Source organism: Camponotus floridanus, unplaced genomic scaffold (genome assembly GCF_003227725.1).
Source record: "Camponotus floridanus strain SB8 unplaced genomic scaffold, Cflo_v7.5 scaffold77, whole genome shotgun sequence".
Classification (NCBI taxonomy): Eukaryota; Metazoa; Arthropoda; class Insecta; order Hymenoptera; family Formicidae; genus Camponotus; species Camponotus floridanus.
Window position 1 is genome coordinate 563,765 of NW_020229846.1, and position 17,797 is coordinate 581,561.

At 28.1% G+C, this 17,797-nt stretch overlaps 1 protein-coding gene and 1 long non-coding RNA gene across 2 annotated transcripts; one reads left to right on the forward strand and one right to left on the reverse strand.

The window, feature by feature from the left end:
* Positions 1-2,152: 2,152 nt before the first annotated feature.
* Positions 2,153-3,418, reverse strand: LOC105259393. Its single transcript, XM_025414115.1, has 5 exons — positions 3,385-3,418; positions 2,955-3,314; positions 2,604-2,848; positions 2,372-2,534; positions 2,153-2,295 (listed from the first exon to the last, which is right to left on the reverse strand). Exons 1-5 carry the CDS (start codon positions 3,416-3,418, stop codon positions 2,174-2,176), a joined length of 924 nt encoding a protein of 307 aa, XP_025269900.1. The 3' UTR covers positions 2,153-2,173.
* A 2,320-nt stretch (positions 3,419-5,738) lies between these two features.
* Positions 5,739-13,398, forward strand: LOC112639593. Its single transcript, XR_003123583.1, has 3 exons — positions 5,739-6,341; positions 6,800-7,134; positions 13,230-13,398. It is a non-coding gene; the product is annotated as an uncharacterized LOC112639593 (long non-coding RNA).
* Positions 13,399-17,797: the final 4,399 nt, after the last annotated feature.

Sequence of the window (17,797 nt, forward strand, 5' to 3'; positions counted from 1 at the left end):
GAATGAAATGGATAGTTATATAATGAACTATATTTAGTAAACATTTTTCCTACTACGATAGTTCCTTCATGTTTTAATTTAATAAAATTATGTATTTGAACAACATTTGATTTAATGAGGCAATAACAGTCAGCTTTAGAATGTGAATAAATTTTTAATATAAAATCTTTAAAATTAACTTTTTTGTACTGGGCAGAAATGATGTTAATATATTTAGTATTGGTCCAACGCAATGTTCTCTTTCTAATGTAGGATATATTTGTGTATTATTTTTTTTGTCTCCCAATAAATCATATTCTGCAATTCTATTACAAAGTTGTACTAATAGTTCTTTAGGAGATTTTACAAGTCGCGATAACTGTCCTAGAAAATTTTTGAAGGGAAAAGCAGAAAAGTTATCAAGTTGTCCGTATTTTTTTACATCAGTTGGTAAATGTATGAGAGAGTGAACATTATATCAGTAGTATCAGTAGTATACCATAAATTCAGGATTGTATAAATGTTCACAATGTTTTACAAAAGTCTTCAGCATTTTAGAAACTAATTCACAACCGTGATTTGATATGTGTTTGTCAGAACACAAAATAACTATAGAGAAATGAAAAAGTAGAAAATGTTCGTAAAATGAAACATTTAAAGTTTCTGCAAGCACAACTGGCCCTAAATATAATAAAAAAGAACAAAATTCAGTAGCCTTAAAACGCGCAATTTCACTTAGTGGCCTAGGTTTTCTATTTATTTCTTGCGGAAAATATTTTTTTAATGCAACCATTTTTTCAGAAATGGTATTTATTTCGCGACTTGATAATCGTACATGTAAATCTCCACTCATCCAACAAGTTAAAAGTTTGCGAGTTACCCCTAAGCATACATTATGCATATAATCTATTGGAAAGCAAGTAACAAGTCCAATATTTAATTTTAATAAAGGTGTATCGCTTAAATGATGCTCTTCATCACGTTTACATCGAAATGATTCATCTGTTCTTAGCTTTTCGTCTACATTTTTTAGTATTACCTTTCCTTTCATAGTTGTCTTGTTCGAGAATTTTCATTTTACTTTCTTTACATAATAATCACCACGCACAATACATTTTTCACAAGAAAAGTAATCGCCGTGTGATTTTACACATTTCAAATACGATCGCGCAGGGACATCGCAAACAAATGAATAAATCTGTACTTTATAATGTTTTTCTACTTGATGTTTTTCTAATTGATGTTTTTCTACTTGATGTTTTTCTACTTGATGTTTTTCTAATTGAAAGCCATTAGTAAGCAAATGCGACAATTCAATTATAAAATCATCCAAGAAATCAGATAATGGTTGTGATTTCGATATTCCACAAAAAATTCCAATCACAAATGGTTTCCGAACAGAATTTTGCACCATTCCTAAAATTGGCCACAAATTTATACTAGAACTTTTAAATAAGCAGAGTCCATCTACATTAATAATAAGTTTAATAATATTTTCCGAAAAATTAGAGTTTTTAAAAAGATGTGTCTTTAACGCATTTTCAATGCCAAGATAAATGAATTGTCCATTTTTCAATTCTTTGATATTAAATTTCAATGACGAAGTCTTTAAAAGCGTTCTAACATCAAGAGGCAGTTCTGGATGAAATGAATGTAAGATACGAAGTAATGAACTAATTGATGCATGAGAAACATTCGAGTTTGTCAATGCCCACATTCTTATAGCATCTACAATTGAACTACAGTTGTTAGATTCTTGTATTGTATGTGTATTTTGCATAGATTCTGTATCATTACTTATTTCTTCAATACAATCAGAAGATGTATTAAAACAATAACTGTCAACATCACTTGTCGATAAATCTATGTCAGTATAGTTAACCATGATTGGAGATTTACATGTAGGAAGATTATCAAATTGCGTGAATGATTCTTTTAATGTTTCTGCTACTATTTCTTCCCGCATTTTACTTTTAGTGTTTGAATTTAAATGTAAAATAATTTCATTAACTTCTTTTTCTGCCTTTCGATATAAATGTCTGTTAGTAACAAATTTTTTACTTTTACGATTGCACGTATTATATGCAGACATAATGATAAAAATAAAATAATTATATAAAAAAATTATATAATAAAATAATAACAAATAAAAAAGAAAATTATTAGCGTAATTGCACGAATAAAGAATGTTTCTTTACTGATTATTTTGTTTTTTTAACTCCAATGTAAGACGTTGAGGGGAAGGTTTCAACCAGTTTTTAATGCAAACAGTTACATCATCTTCTGATGTTTGTGGTATTGCAATTTGAACTGCTCCTTAAATTAAAATGTTAAATAATAAAACTGTAATAAAAAAATTAAAAAGCAAAATAAGAAAGTAAAAGAAACTTACTAATTACTGCTCTATTCAAATTTATTGTTGGAAATGCTTTCTTTTGGTTTTTGCTACCAAGAAAACTGTAGTGAGATGCCACTTCATTAGTAAGAATCTTTCTTAAAATAGCGTTTGTTTTCGAAGTAACATCATGGCCTCCTAATGTTGACAAATATGATATCTACAAATATAATTATTTATGTAATCTTTATAAAGACACTTATATTTTAAAAACACTTGAAAAGCATACCAATTCAGAAAAATTCTCGTTGTCATTTATATGATCATGAAGAAGAGTCACTTCTTCAAAATTTTTCAATGGTAGTTGTACAGGTAAATTTGGCTCTTGAAAATTTGGGCCCTGAGAACGTTCCTTATTTTTTAATATTTTAAGAATTTCTTCGTTTTGATGTATTATTTGTCGATTCTGTTGCTTAACGAAAACAAGTGCTTTCAAAAGAACTGTGGTATTATTTATAACGTTTGAAACACTTTCTGTAAATAAATAAAATAAATAAATTATGAAATACGATTGTGTATGTGTGTGTGTGTGTGTGTGTATGCGTATGTAAATGTTTATGTAGGAAAAGTGATGTATTACCATTTTCGAGCTCTTTTTCTGTATTTGTTGTTACTTCCTCAATGAGATTTACGGGAGTAGATGTTTCTTTGAAATGTGTCTGACAATGAGATAATGATGATGAATGTGCACTCACTGCTTTAACTATATTGAATTTATTATATAAAGTATTCTTCACAATTTGAGGAGGCCTAGGAGGTATCTTTTTATTGATAGTTGCATGTGATGTCAATTCTTCATTAGAAGATTCAGATGATGTTGTTATATACTTTTTTGGTTTTGTTCTATTCCTTTTTCCAATAATATTTTCATTGTCATCTGTCGCGATATCAGATGTCCATTCATATTTTTGCAACTTTTTTTTTGCTTTTTCAAAATTGTCTGAAAATATATAAGAAATCAAGAATTTTATAACCTATAATTTTTAAACAGAATGTTATATTGTTCTTACCAGTTGTAAAAAGAACTTTTTTTATTTTATACATTTGCCAGTTTTCCGTCGGTGTTTCCTTCTTTTTTAATAATTTATTAAAATTGTCCTGTGTTTTAACAGGTGGCCAAAGTACTTCTTGTTTTCGTGGTGTAAGCTACTGTGAGAGAACAGTAGCCAAACTTCCATCATCATCTGCTTCTGTACAAAATTCTACTCCTACGAATGCCATCTATGTATCAACAATTATAAAGACTGCATTTTACAATATTAATTAAATTTTTTTTAATGAGTTATAAATGTAGATATTGTAAAGAATTTATAATCTCTGTTTCACAATATAACCTCACATGTTTAATTCATACGTATATCTATACAAAATAATACAAAAATATATTTTTATCTTACCTTATTGATGTTGAAATACACTTTACTAATGTACAAACTTAAACTTTAGCACAATTTAAACTTCTGCTCTCTTACTTAAATTTACTAAAAAATAACTTCAAGCACATGATACATGTGGTTTCTGCCTGCACGGGATACGGAAAACGGAAACGCTTGCCGCTTGCAGCACTGCAAGAAGTGACGCGGTAGCTAATAAACCATGCCCTTATTAAAAGCTCTTATCAAAAAGCGGTATGTTGATTGGTTACCGTGTTATTCTTGCCGCGCAGCACCAAGGTAGCAAAATTAGTTTTGACGTCAATTTTACATCAAATTACGTCAAAATGACTATAATTTAAATGACTATAGTTTTTTGTTAATTGTTTTTATAATAGTTTATAATAGCTTATAATAACTTAGAAATTAAAATTATCATTAAAATATATAACGCGCGAACAATGCCATGTCATTATTTGGGCATACAAAATACATTTATATATTCGACGTTAATGTTACGTCTTTTCGATGTAACAGTAATGACGTACTATTTTAGTATTTAAAATCACGTCAAAATAACGTACCATTTAAGTCACATGACGTTATCGTCATCAAAATTACGTATTTTTCACGTCATTTTGACGTTGTCTTGTTAGCTGGGATCTTTAAAGCTAATTATAACAATGTGAATGTATTAAATATAAAAAAATTATATATTGTAATTTCCATTCTCATTGTAAAGATAAGAAAATATCATAAAATTCTTCTAAAGTTTGAAATTCAAAGTTAAATCTTTTTATCTATACACTTTATTTAAAAAGGTAATTATATTTTTCAAACATTGTGCTTCAAATTTTAAACTTATATATAATAAAACTTATTTTTATAACATTATCATACACACAATACTTTATAAAATATAATATAATATGTATAAAAACATTTTATATAATTTTAACATTATAATTTTTGAGCATACTTCTCCTTCTTCTGAAAGAAGAACTTCTTTATATTTTTATTACAAATTTTATTTAAGATTTCTACTTTTGTTAGCTGTAATATATTATCTCTATATGGTATCCCTAATTGATTTTTGTTATTTCCTATGGCATATATATGTCATTTCATTTCTTGTTACAATTAAAGCTCCATCATCTGTTTGAAAATACATGAAAGTTTAAATGTTATTGTCAAAGCAGGAAAAGATAACAAAAAAATAAGAGGAAATTTTACTATATCAAAGCCAGATCAATTCGCAGAAGAATTTCCTCTTCTAGCAGAATAAAGATTGGCCATTTCTTCAAGTTGAAGAGATATTTGTTACTAACAAGATTATTTTGCAACCTTTTTGTCTTATCTCTATCTCTCTATTAATACTGATTTTTTAATTTTATAAATTATCTTAATATCGCTAGTCAATTAATCAAAGGTTCATTGGAAATAATGTAATCGACCAAAATTAGCCAAAAAAAATTTTTTGTCTAACAAATAAAAGTGTAACAAATAAACAAACTTCTGATGTTTTAATTTATTTAATAAATTATTAATAGAACAAGTTTGACAAATGAATTGATAAATATTTGATCTGCTTCAAATATTTGAAATTTTGATTTCAATTACTTCAGGAGCTCCCCACTCTCGATCGCCGTAGCGGCTGAGCCGAAATTGAGGGACCTCAGAGCAGGCCTAGACTCAGTCAGTCTAACTCGCGACACCGAACCGACAAGTCCTAAGCTGGACTCTAACTCTAAATCTTAATAAATGTATCTTAACTCTAACTCTAATTCTAATTCTAATTTTAAAGTTTATTAAGTTCATTTATAAATTCATTCTCAAGTTTAAGTGTTAGTTTAAATATATTACATTGTGTGTATTAATTTAGAAATATATATTAGTGCGTGTTAAATCTTGTGATTATTTGAAAGGAATTCTAATTCAATAAATCCATATCCCACGCGACGCGACATTAACATATAAATATATTCTTATCCAGGCATGTGCTAATAAATTTATTATAATAATTAAATCGGGACTTCGAATTTGAAGTGACTCAGAGAGGATGAACCGCTCGCCGCCTACAGAAAATCAGAAAAATAATTAAACATCAGAATTAATAATTCGGATTCGTGGTGTTTGTTCTGAGAGGACAACCGCTCGCAACACAGCTAAGGCAATCCTTGATAGTGAGGATCGTCGCACATTAAATCATTGCCAAGACAACACAAATCTGAATATGATTTTCAATTTTTACAATGCTTAAGACATGCCGTGCCAGTAAGATAAACCAACTCCATCGATTAGTAGCAAGATATCACCGTGCCGCATCTTGACTACATCGATATCGCGTAGATGGATCATTACAACAAAGAATAACGAACTGCTATTCACGGGTAAAGTGATAAATAGTGATTGCGAGATTAAGTGGCTAACTCAACTCACACCGATAGACGTCGAGGACAAGCTCATCGCCCGACAACTTTCCACGAAAAGGATCCACGAGGTGTGACGTCATCCAACGTGCCTGCGTAATTAATCAGTGGAAAATAATCAACCACGTGGTGGAAAATATTCTACAGGATTTTAGAATATATCAAGTAAGTGGAAAATTTGAAATATTCTGTTCAAGAAATCCTACACATGCAAGTTTTACTTTTATTATCCGACCCTTGTTTTTCTGATGCGTCCCGAGTTTCACTTTATTGTCCTGAGTGACCCTTTGTTTTGTGAGTCAGGACGATTTTACTTTTATTGCCCTGAGCGACCCTTTATTTTGTGAGTCAAGACGATTTCACTTTTATTGCCTCAGGCAACACTCGAGTTTCACATTTTTCAGCCAATTTTAAAGTCTAAAATATTTTCTAAAATATTATTCTTACGTAAAATATACATAATATTTCTTAACATACAAATTATTGATATAAATATTAATAAATTAATAATTAATAATCTATAACTAATCGAATTAGACGATGTAGAATCATTAAACTTAAATTAGATATTTTAATTCATATCACAAATCTGAATATGATTTTCAATTTTTACAATGTTTAAGACATGCCGTGCCGGTAGGAAAAATCAACTTCGTCGATTAGTAGCAAGATATCACCGTGCCGCATCCTGACTACATATCGATATCGTGTAGACGGATCATTACGACAAAGAATACGAACTGCTATTCGCGGGTAAAGTGATAAATAGTGATTGCGAAATTAAGTGGCTAACTCAACTCACACCGATAGACGTCGAAGACAAGCTCTACCGCCCGATAACTTTCCACAAGAAGGATCCACGAGGTACGACGTCATCCAATGTGCCTGCGTAATTAATCAGTGGAAAATAATCAACCACGTGGTGAAAAATATTCTACAGGATTTTAGAATATATCAAGTAAGTGGAAAATTTGAAATATTCTGTTCAAGAAATCCTGCACATGCAAGTTTTCCTTTGTTACCCGATCCTTGTTTTTCTGATGTGACCCGAGTTTCCCTTTTATTGTCCTGAGTGACCCTTTGTTTTGTGAGTCAGGACCAGTGATGGTAGGCCGGGTGATTTTTTCGCGCATGCGCCGCGAACGCGGCGTTACCGAAGTATCTAGTAAAAGTAAAAAAGTGTGTCACTCGTCGCCCTTAAATAAATTTCTGAAGGGAAATTTTTAGAAAATTTTTACGAGCGACCAACACCACACTATCATATATATTATTATCAAACATTTAATTAAGCTAAAAAAGAAAAAGATACAAAAACAAAACACAATTTTTATATTAACAAAAAATAATTTATTTGGCAGAAATATCATAGAATATTTGTTGCAAGGATAAGGAAAGCTGCCAAAAACCTTATCAGTATTCATAAAACAAAAATACATTTATAAAATAAATAAATAGGTATCTTTTTTATGTATAAATATAAAGAAATAATATGTTATATATATATATTAAAAAATGTACTTAATAATATACAAAAACAGAAAATTAATTAACTTTATAAAATAATATAAGAATATTTATAATTAATTTTTAAACTATAATTATTATTATAATTATAATCTTAAATATAATATTAAATTTCTAAAATTAAAATGCTAATAATTTCCATTATATTAATTATCACATTAATTTATCACATTTTAATTACACATATCACATTTGTTAAATAATTTTAGTTATAAATTAAGTTATACATAACATTTTTAAAATCTATTAAAAATAATAAAAACTCAACATAAAGAAAATAAAAATGTTGCACATAAATATTGCACAGAAATATAAGGATTTACATTAATATAGAAAATAAATATATAAACTCTGAAAAATAATAACAATTAATAATAACATATATGCAGCATGCATTGAAGAAAATGGCTCCATAGTCTAATGGCAAAATATGAAATATATATAATGCAAAAGCTCACATGCAAAATAATATTTAACATATAAAAATATTAAAAAATTATAAACTATCAGTTGTGCTCTGTTCTACATATAAATTTGATGTATTATGCAGTTCTAAATGCCTTGCATCGACTTCAAAATTTGTACAATTAATACCTTCGTCTTGAAAACTAGACCGAACTATACAAATCGTGGAAACTGTATCATTAGATAAACGATTTCGTTTTTTATTTCTTACATCTGTTACTATAGAAAAAATTCTTTCGGCCTCAGCATTAGAGTGTGGAAGAGAAAAAACGATCAAAACTAAAGATTCTAAATTTGGAAATATTTTTGTCCCGTCAAAATTTTTAGAACTTAATATATTTTTCCACATCTCATCTATTTCTAAAGAAGCTAACTCTTTTTTCTTTGGTTCATCAAAAATTGATGGCAAAATCCTCCATTCAAAAGCTAATTGTGTTAAATTAATTTGTTCTACTCGCGTTGCAATAAAAGTCAAATCTCTAATTTTATTTCTACCTTCATTATATAAAGCAATTTGAGGATCTAGAAATGTTAATTGTTTAAAAAATATATCTGTACACGGTAAACGTTTCAGCATTTCTTGAACTGCAGTAATATAAAAATCTAAACATTTTAATCTAATCTCATGCGCGCATTCCAAAGATAAATTTTCTAAAAAGCTTTCACATTCTGGTCCCACATATACATTATCTATGTGTTGTAAGTTATTTTTATCATTTAAATCTAAATTACAAATATTATTTAAAACATCAAAATTTACAAAATTTTGAGCAAACTGAAACATTATTTGTTGACTATTATCATATAATTTATGTATTAAAATATTACGAGACTGAAACAAAGCGTTAAAGCTGTTAAAAAAATTCAAAGAATATTTCAAAAATAATAAATATGCTTTAATAGAATTATCATTTAAATGTTCTAAAATAGTCTCTGCAGATTTTAATTTATCTTCCATTACAGCTAAAACAAAATAATTTTTCAAGATTTCCCAATTTTCAAGAAGTCTAACGACACATTTGTGAAAACTAAGTCATCTAGTATTAGATAATAATTTTTTATATTTTGTGTATATTTGTGTATATTTGTGTATATTTTGTATTTTTAATATTTTGTGTCGTTCTGCATTAAAAAAATCCTGAAATTCAACTAAAATTGCACTTCTCTTTGCACTGCTCGAAATATAAGTAGCAACTCCTTTAATCAAATGTTCACAAGACGAAGGTAATTTTTCACAAGCTTTACTTGCTACAAGTGCAGATGAATGACAAATACAATTCATTGTTATTAATCTTGGTATTTCTGACTTTAAATGACTCATAAAAGAATTATTGCATCCTACCATAACAGATGCATTGTCACATGCTAATCCGACAATATTTTTAATTGGAATTTCTTTTTCTTCAATACAATTTTTAAATGACTCGAAAATTTTACTTGCAGAACAATCTGTTGCATTTAAAGGGTATAATTCTAATAATTTAGTAGTAATTTTTTTACTCAAAGGAGAAATGTATCGAACAAGAATACACATTAATTTTGTATCCGATATATCTGTGCTCTCGTCGATTAAAATAGAAAATCTGCTAGTGTTTAAATCCTCAAAAATTTTTTCTGTTTCGCATTTAGCTATTACATTTTTAATTATAGATGAACACTTTTTTCGAGCAAGTGAAAGGTCTTGCACAATTTTAGGATCTATACAAATATCTTTTAATAACGGAATTAAATGATCTACGATCGAAAAGGCGACATTATGTTCCGCGAAAAAAGCTGCTAATTTAATTTCTGCGCGTTTGACTCTATCTTTGACGCGACCATGTATTATTATTATTATTATTATTATCATTATCATTATTATTGATGGTTTTATAATCTGAAGAATTAACATTCTCGATATGTTTTACCCTCTGTGAATATTTAATTAAATCCGCTTTGTGACAACTGAGAGTTTTATTACAAGCCATGCAAAGCGCTTTATCTTCTGAAGTATGAGGAGCCAACCATCTTTTAAAAACATTTTCATCTAACCATGCAGCTTGAAATTGTCTAATTTGACGCTTTTTAATAGCTCCTTTAGAAATAGTAGGCTCCATTATAATAATATATCAAAGGATATATCAAAAGATATCAAAGGATTGAAAAAAGTGTAGTCGAAAAAGTGTGGTCCTTATCAAGTATATACTGGAAAAGATTTATAAATAAATTAATTAATTAACGGTTTGAATACATAATACGCTCAACGAATTAAAGTGTGAACAATTTTTATACCGATGTAATAATAATCAGGAAACAGGCATAGACGATAATCTTGTAAACTGTACAAATCACATTAACAAAAAACGTTATTTAACTAGATTTGAACTTGAGAGAAATTGATGCGTCCGTGTCAAACTTTGTCAAGAAACTAAACACAACCAGAGGAAAACGAAACTACGTGACCTTTATTATTTTGTCGTAAATGTTGTTTAAACTATCCGTGTCTTTCCGTAAGTTGATTAAATTATTAAATTTCTTGATAAAGAACATCTCGGCAATTTCTCTCTTTCGAACATATTTTTCATTATGCAAAATATTAGGTTTCGACCAGTCAAAATCATGTCCGGATTCCAATCTATTTTGCTAATGACCGAGTGATTAGTTTTATGTAACTTTGGCGCCCATAATCCACTATCCGATACACCGTTGCTTTTCTGCGATTTCTACTGCGCATGCGCCAAAAAATCACCCGGCCTACCATCACTAGTCAGGACGATTTCACTTTTATTGCCCTGAGCGACCCTTTGTGAGTCAGGACGATTTCACTTTTATTGCCCCCAGGCAACTCGAGTTTCACCTTTTCCAGCCAATTTTAACAGTCTAAAATATTTTCTAAAATATTATTCTCACGTAAAATATACATAATATTTCTTAACATACAAATTATTGATATAAATATTATTAAATTAATAATTAATAATCTATAACTCGAATGAGACGGTGTAGAATCATTAAATTTAAATTAGATATTCTAATAACAGATATAATGATAATTAGAAAGCTCGTGTATTGCAATGCAATAATAATCAAATTAACATTAAAGGGCCGACAATACGAGCAAATTAATAAGTTAGAAATAAAAATAAATAAAACAGTTAATTATAAGTTAATTTAATTAAAAGATCACAAACGTTTCGACTTAACTTAGTCTTCTTCAGTATGATATTTAAACAAAAACAATATATTAAATTAGTTCATAATTGGTCGTAAATTACAATTATAACTGAGTCAAAATGTTAAATGATCATCAGAGCGTAGAAAAAGAATAATAAGAAGCCCTCAAATACTTCTGCGGATCGCATTTATACGTTTCGACGATAGGAAACGGAGTAACGCCGAGAGACAACGCCAACGCCCCACTCAAACCATCTTCCTCGTTGGAAAGCGAGAAATTGTTGATTTGAAATCGATTGCGTCAAGCTGTGTCAGAGTCAATCCATCTCATACTGCTAATAGGAATAAATTAGATAAAGAAATGAAAAACTACATTAAATGAGTTATTAAAATTTCCATGAGTATTTAAAAAAACAATAATTAGTATGTACTAACGCGATATCTATTGATAATAATGAATGAATAACTAATGTTGAAGTCAATGATAATTAAAATTGCTTGTTAAAACGCGAATGTCAAAATTTGCTTCTGCGAGAGTCATAATGATCTTAAAGGCTTCTTACTGTTTCGGAGTTCGAACCATGACTGTTAGTATGTGTCATGATAAAAGTTGAAAATAACATGGTGACAAAATAAAAACAAAAACAAAGTAACAATTATCCATAGACCTTACAGATATGGACTGGCAATTGCCTATAGTTTCTTTAGAGAAGCAGTGTCCGGAAGAGGTTAGAGAGAGAAACATACTTTTTAGTACTTCTCTTTCTACAAGTGTCCGGAAGTATGCATTGCGCATGTCAGTTTTAAATAAGCTAGATTAAGTTTATAATATGATTTATCAAGAAATAAATTATTTACAACTTTTATAAAAAATATTATGCCAAAAAATGAATGTTATAACTTATTTTTATTACTCTGCAACAATAATAATATAAGTTTTGTGTTGTTAAATAAAATGTTTTAAAAATAGATATAAAAAATATGTGTAATTTAAATTATGTAGATATATAAAGCTATATAACAGCATTCTCTTCAAAATTTTAATTAAATTATACTTTAATAATATTTTTTCATCTAAAACCTACTGTATACTATTAAAAATAATTAATATTAAAAATAATTAATATAACATTATACTATATGTTAAGTTCATTATATTTTAAGATTTTTAGTACTTAAAAAATTTTTAGTACTTAAAAAATGTTTTTGTATTTCTTCATAAAATTAAAAAATACTATAAAATAAAATCTTAATCTTGTTTACATTAAGCAAATAAGTAGGATAGATAGAAATAAAAATACAATGTACAAAAATTATATTATTTTTTTATTCATGATTAAATAAAATTAACTTTGTTAATTTTTGTCTCTTTCTCTGTTCTTTGTTACGTATTTCCTAAATGATGGAATCTTATATTAATGTAATGTTCTGTTATACATACAATTAATTGTTTTTTATGATTATTAAATGGTTCTTGAGAAAGAATATGATGATTCAAATTGAGAAATACATAAGGTAATACATGTTGTACAACTTTATTAATAATTACAGGTTTCATATTTTTTTTTTAAATTTCATTTTGATATTCTCTAATAATTTTTTCTGCCCATGTACAAATATAATTAACATCTTTTGATGGTTTAATTAACATGCCTCTATTTTTTAAAGTAATAATAAGTTTGTACTATTATTTGTTTCTAATTGTTTTTCGCATATTGCACATGATATTCTTTTTTTTATTTGTTTCACAACAAATCCAGCAATATAATTTGTGACATCTTCGACAAATGTACTTAAAACAGGAATAGCAGATATGTTAATCATGATCATTTAAAACATTTGCATTTAAATCAATTTGTTCATTGTTATTAATAGTATCAATAACATTTTTATGTTTTGGAACGGAAACAGGTAATATTGATGTCGTATCTAATATTGTACAATTAGCATGTGCTGATTCTGATACTTGATGGTGTACCAGCAACTTTTTATAAGCACTTTCAAATGAAACACTTGATGGATTACTATTAAATCCTCCACGACTTCGGATTGCACTAAAAAATGATTCCAAATGATCCTGTAGTAATTTATATGTAAGTAAATATTCAATATATTTTTTTGAGTACAAAGTTTGATATAATTCAAGTCCATTTTTTAAACTACAAATTATTCCAATGAACCCCGTACTTCTTGTTGAATGTATGATTTTTTTGCCAGTATTATCTTTTAAATTAGAAACATATGTTTTAAATAATGATACAAACTCTGAATATTTTTCAATTGTATTATTACTAATAGGCTGATTGAAAGGTTTTTTAGAAAATTTACTTCGACAGTTTAATATATCAAATGCTTGGTTCATTAATGAACAAAATTCTGCTGTAGTAAAAGCTCCTTCAAAACCATCATATTTTTTCTCCGCACAATATATTAATGCCTTGCTAACACTCTCGCTTAAGACTTGGACTGCTAAACGAACATTCATTTTTTCATTATAATAATTTATGTGACGTCCAGTTAATTTTGTGGCAGCTTTTAATCCTTCCGTTTTTTCTTTATTATAAAGTGCGATAATATAATCCCATTTTATCATGTCCCCTTTTTCATTAAAAAGAATTTTTTTTCACCAAAAGTATTTCTTATTAACTTTATAGCATGGGAAGGATCCAAAAAAATAAAGATATTGTCTCTTGTTACAGGATGATAAAAAGTATACAAAGAAGTGTTAAAGTTAAAAACAGCACCAAGTTGTGCACACATAGACTTATTGACAGGGGCTCCATCCAAAGTAATTGAATGTACATGACATCCTGTATCATGTAATAACGATAAACAAATGTTTAATAAATTTGCTCTTTCCATGGCATTGAAACTATTAATTAGAAAATATCCTAATGGTATTTTCCAGTAACTATTTAAAGCTACGGCAAGAAATACTAAAGCATTTTTAGCTAAATCTAATTCATCATGATCATAAGTAAAATCAGAACCTAAGTTGACAAAACCAGAATAATTATGACTATCCCAGTGAACATGTTGTCTAATGGCCATCTCATCAATTACAACGTTAACAATAACAACTCCTTCTTGTACTTTTTGCCGAATGGAATTAAAAGATTCATGTGTAAAGCCTGGTTTGCCATCAATTGATTCAAACCATTTTCGTATTGTACGCTCGCTAGGTAATAAGTTATTAAAAGATCTTCTGACATATGCATAAGTTCTAGCCGAATAAAAGTGTAAAGTGATAGCAAATCGTCTTAAATCTGAAATAAACGATGCTTTCTTGACTCCCGACAAATGTCTTTTCATTATCTCTGAAAGCGAATCTGATGTTGTCGTCTATATGTGAAAATAGAAAAAATTAATACTTCTTAATAAAAAATTTCCTTTTTTCATTAATAAATAACAGTTATATTTAAAAAATAATTGTTACCTAATATATATTAATTTTCTCATTAGCTCTGTAAAAAATCCACAAAAAACTGCATTAAAATTTTAAACATTAAGTAGTAGTAAAATCTGAAAAACAGTTTCTATATAATTGATTATTTATCATTGTATACACATATACATGATAAAATGTTTTTATTGTAAAGTAAAAATTTTAAACTAAATTATATATAAGTGGAAGCTATAAAATATTAATTATTAAAAATGTATTTAATAGATTGTATAAAATCTTCTGAAGTTTATAATAATAAATCAATTATAGAATATATATATATATATATATATATATATATATATATATATATATAAATTTTTACACTCTTTATCATAAAAGATAAATTTATGCTAAATTTATTAAGACTATCTTTTTTTAAGATTTAATGAAAATTTTTATATATCACATTAATTCTTTATTGCCCTAGTTTAACAACAAATTAAATTAATTAACTAATGAGATTAAATAATTAATGAGTGTTCATCTTATAAGAGCAATTATAGAATTAAGAAGTTATGTTCATTATGATCAATTTTGATAGAAACATTTTGTACATTTCACAACTATTTAATGATAAAATGTTAATAACATTAAGATTTGATGTGTACCAGTAACATCTGAGCTGCATTTTCTGAGATTAATCGTTTCTTTTGTAATGTTGAAAGTAAATCCTCCAATGTCTGCACTTTTGATTGCAATCTTTTAAATCGCTTTCTAGAAGCATCTAATTGTTTGCGATATTGGGAGACTTTTCGTATAGCTACATCAAAGCATAACTTAGCACGGCGTGGAGTTGAGAAATGTTCAGCTATACAATCTCCAATTCTTGCAGGACGCCAAATTTTTGTACTTGCACTATGTGACTCGCTAAAAAAATCATTTTATATAATACATATATTTCTATATCTTCTACATATAATATATAAAATAATATATATATATATATATATATATATATATATATATAGAATATATTTTATGATAAACAATAAATATATTACTGTAATGATATTGGTTCCATGCATTTCTCTTCTTCATTAATTTCTTTCCTTTCACTTTTATTTAATGTCTCTTCTTCACTGTTAATTTCTTTTCTTTCACTTTCATTTACTGTCATTGTTGATGCTTCATCTATATTACATATGGATGACTCTTGAGCTCTACAAAACAAAAATATAAAAACATATGTACATATTTTAAATCAATTAAAATAAAATTATAAATAAATCTACATTTTAAATATATATTTTTATTTTCATAGGAGCAAAGAATAATATACCCTGATAATGTAATTTCCATTTCTTCTTGATTATAAATAGATTCTTTTGTATTTTCTGCATCTGACGTTGAGGGAGAAGATAGGTTTGATACAATATTTGAAACAGTCAAACATTGTTTTTGTATACTAAAATAATAAATATATATTATTGAAGCAAAATTTTTTGGAAAAGTGGTTTTTCTAAACATTATTAATAACATTTTTTAATAAGATATAGAACATAACTTTTCTGTAGCGATTAAAATTGCATATTACATTTTTTTCGTCTTTATATTATATTTATTATATCTTATATTACCTTTTTAGATACTTTTTTCTTTTTCCAAGAAATAATAATGGAACTGCATTTGGTTGTAAAATTTTTCGAGATCTATTAGTCCATTGCAAATGAGATGAACTGAAGTGACGTGAACATACTCTACTTTCTTTCGTGATTTCACTTATATTGCACACACCCATCCATAATTTTTTATATTTTTCATTTGTTGGAAAACTGAAATTTTTGATGTTTTTCTTTCTTGTACTGTTTATAGAATGTCATTTTATGACATTACGATTTGTTTCATTAATACTTACGAGTAAAAAGAAACACTATTTTTTGATGAATACGTTATATCACAAACAATACATCTTCGAACCATTATTGTTAATCTTTATTAAAATAATTAAATTAATATTAAATACAGAGACTTTCTGAGACTTCAGAGACACAACCTCAATATTATGTTCTCTCTGTAATAATACATATACACATACACATATACATCAATCAGAATGTTTTATTATATAGTATATGTCAGGTGCATGCGCAAAACGTATTTCCGGACACTTGTAGAAAGAGAAGTACCAAAAAGATGTTTCTCTCTCTAATCTCCTCCGGACACAGTCTGATACGTATTGCCAGTCCATACTTATAAGGTCTATGCAATTATCCGTTGGATAACTCGTCTAGAATATCGAAATATGCACTATCGAGTAATTCTGTATCTGTGTTCAAGTTAATTCCATGTTTTTGTTCTTTAATGTGTACATACAGAACATTTCAGAGATAAGTCTTTTCTTGTAATGAACCTCTGTATCTAAAATTCTAACGTTTTCCCAATCAAACGTATGTTGTTTATTTATAATATGTTCTGACATTACTGTATGCTTCGAAGATTCTAGTCTGATATTTCTTGCGTGTTCTTTAATTCTAGTGCCTAACTGTCGTTTCGTTTGGCCCACGTATGTCGGTTCCTAAAATTCACAAGGAGAATGTCCCCTTCGTAAAATACATCAAGTACGACGATGGTTTCGATGAATCGTACGATTCTTGTATATACTTGTTATTAGCGCGCGCGTATCTGTTGGAACATTGACTTAGACCACCGCGTACACCACGTTCAATAAACATAACCATGTCGATATCTGTAAGCAGCTCGAACGTAATCTTCGTATGTTTTAACATGGCGTCCCACGTGTATCCGGAGAGAGTATAGTAATACGCGGGGTCGAGTCCGTAACTTTTGATGCAACTATCGCGAAAGTTTTCGAAAATATCGGCTAATAATAAGACATCGATTTTCAGATACAAATCGCTATATTCGCCCAGCGTTCGAATGGAGAATCACGTCCAGATATTCTCGGCGTGTGCGTAATCACTCTCTGATATAGTTTCACCGGTCAAGGAACTGTAAAACGATTCGCGCGATGGTAAACACGTATCGTGCAACCTGTCAATGGAATCGATGTATTCGTACGGAAAGACGCCTT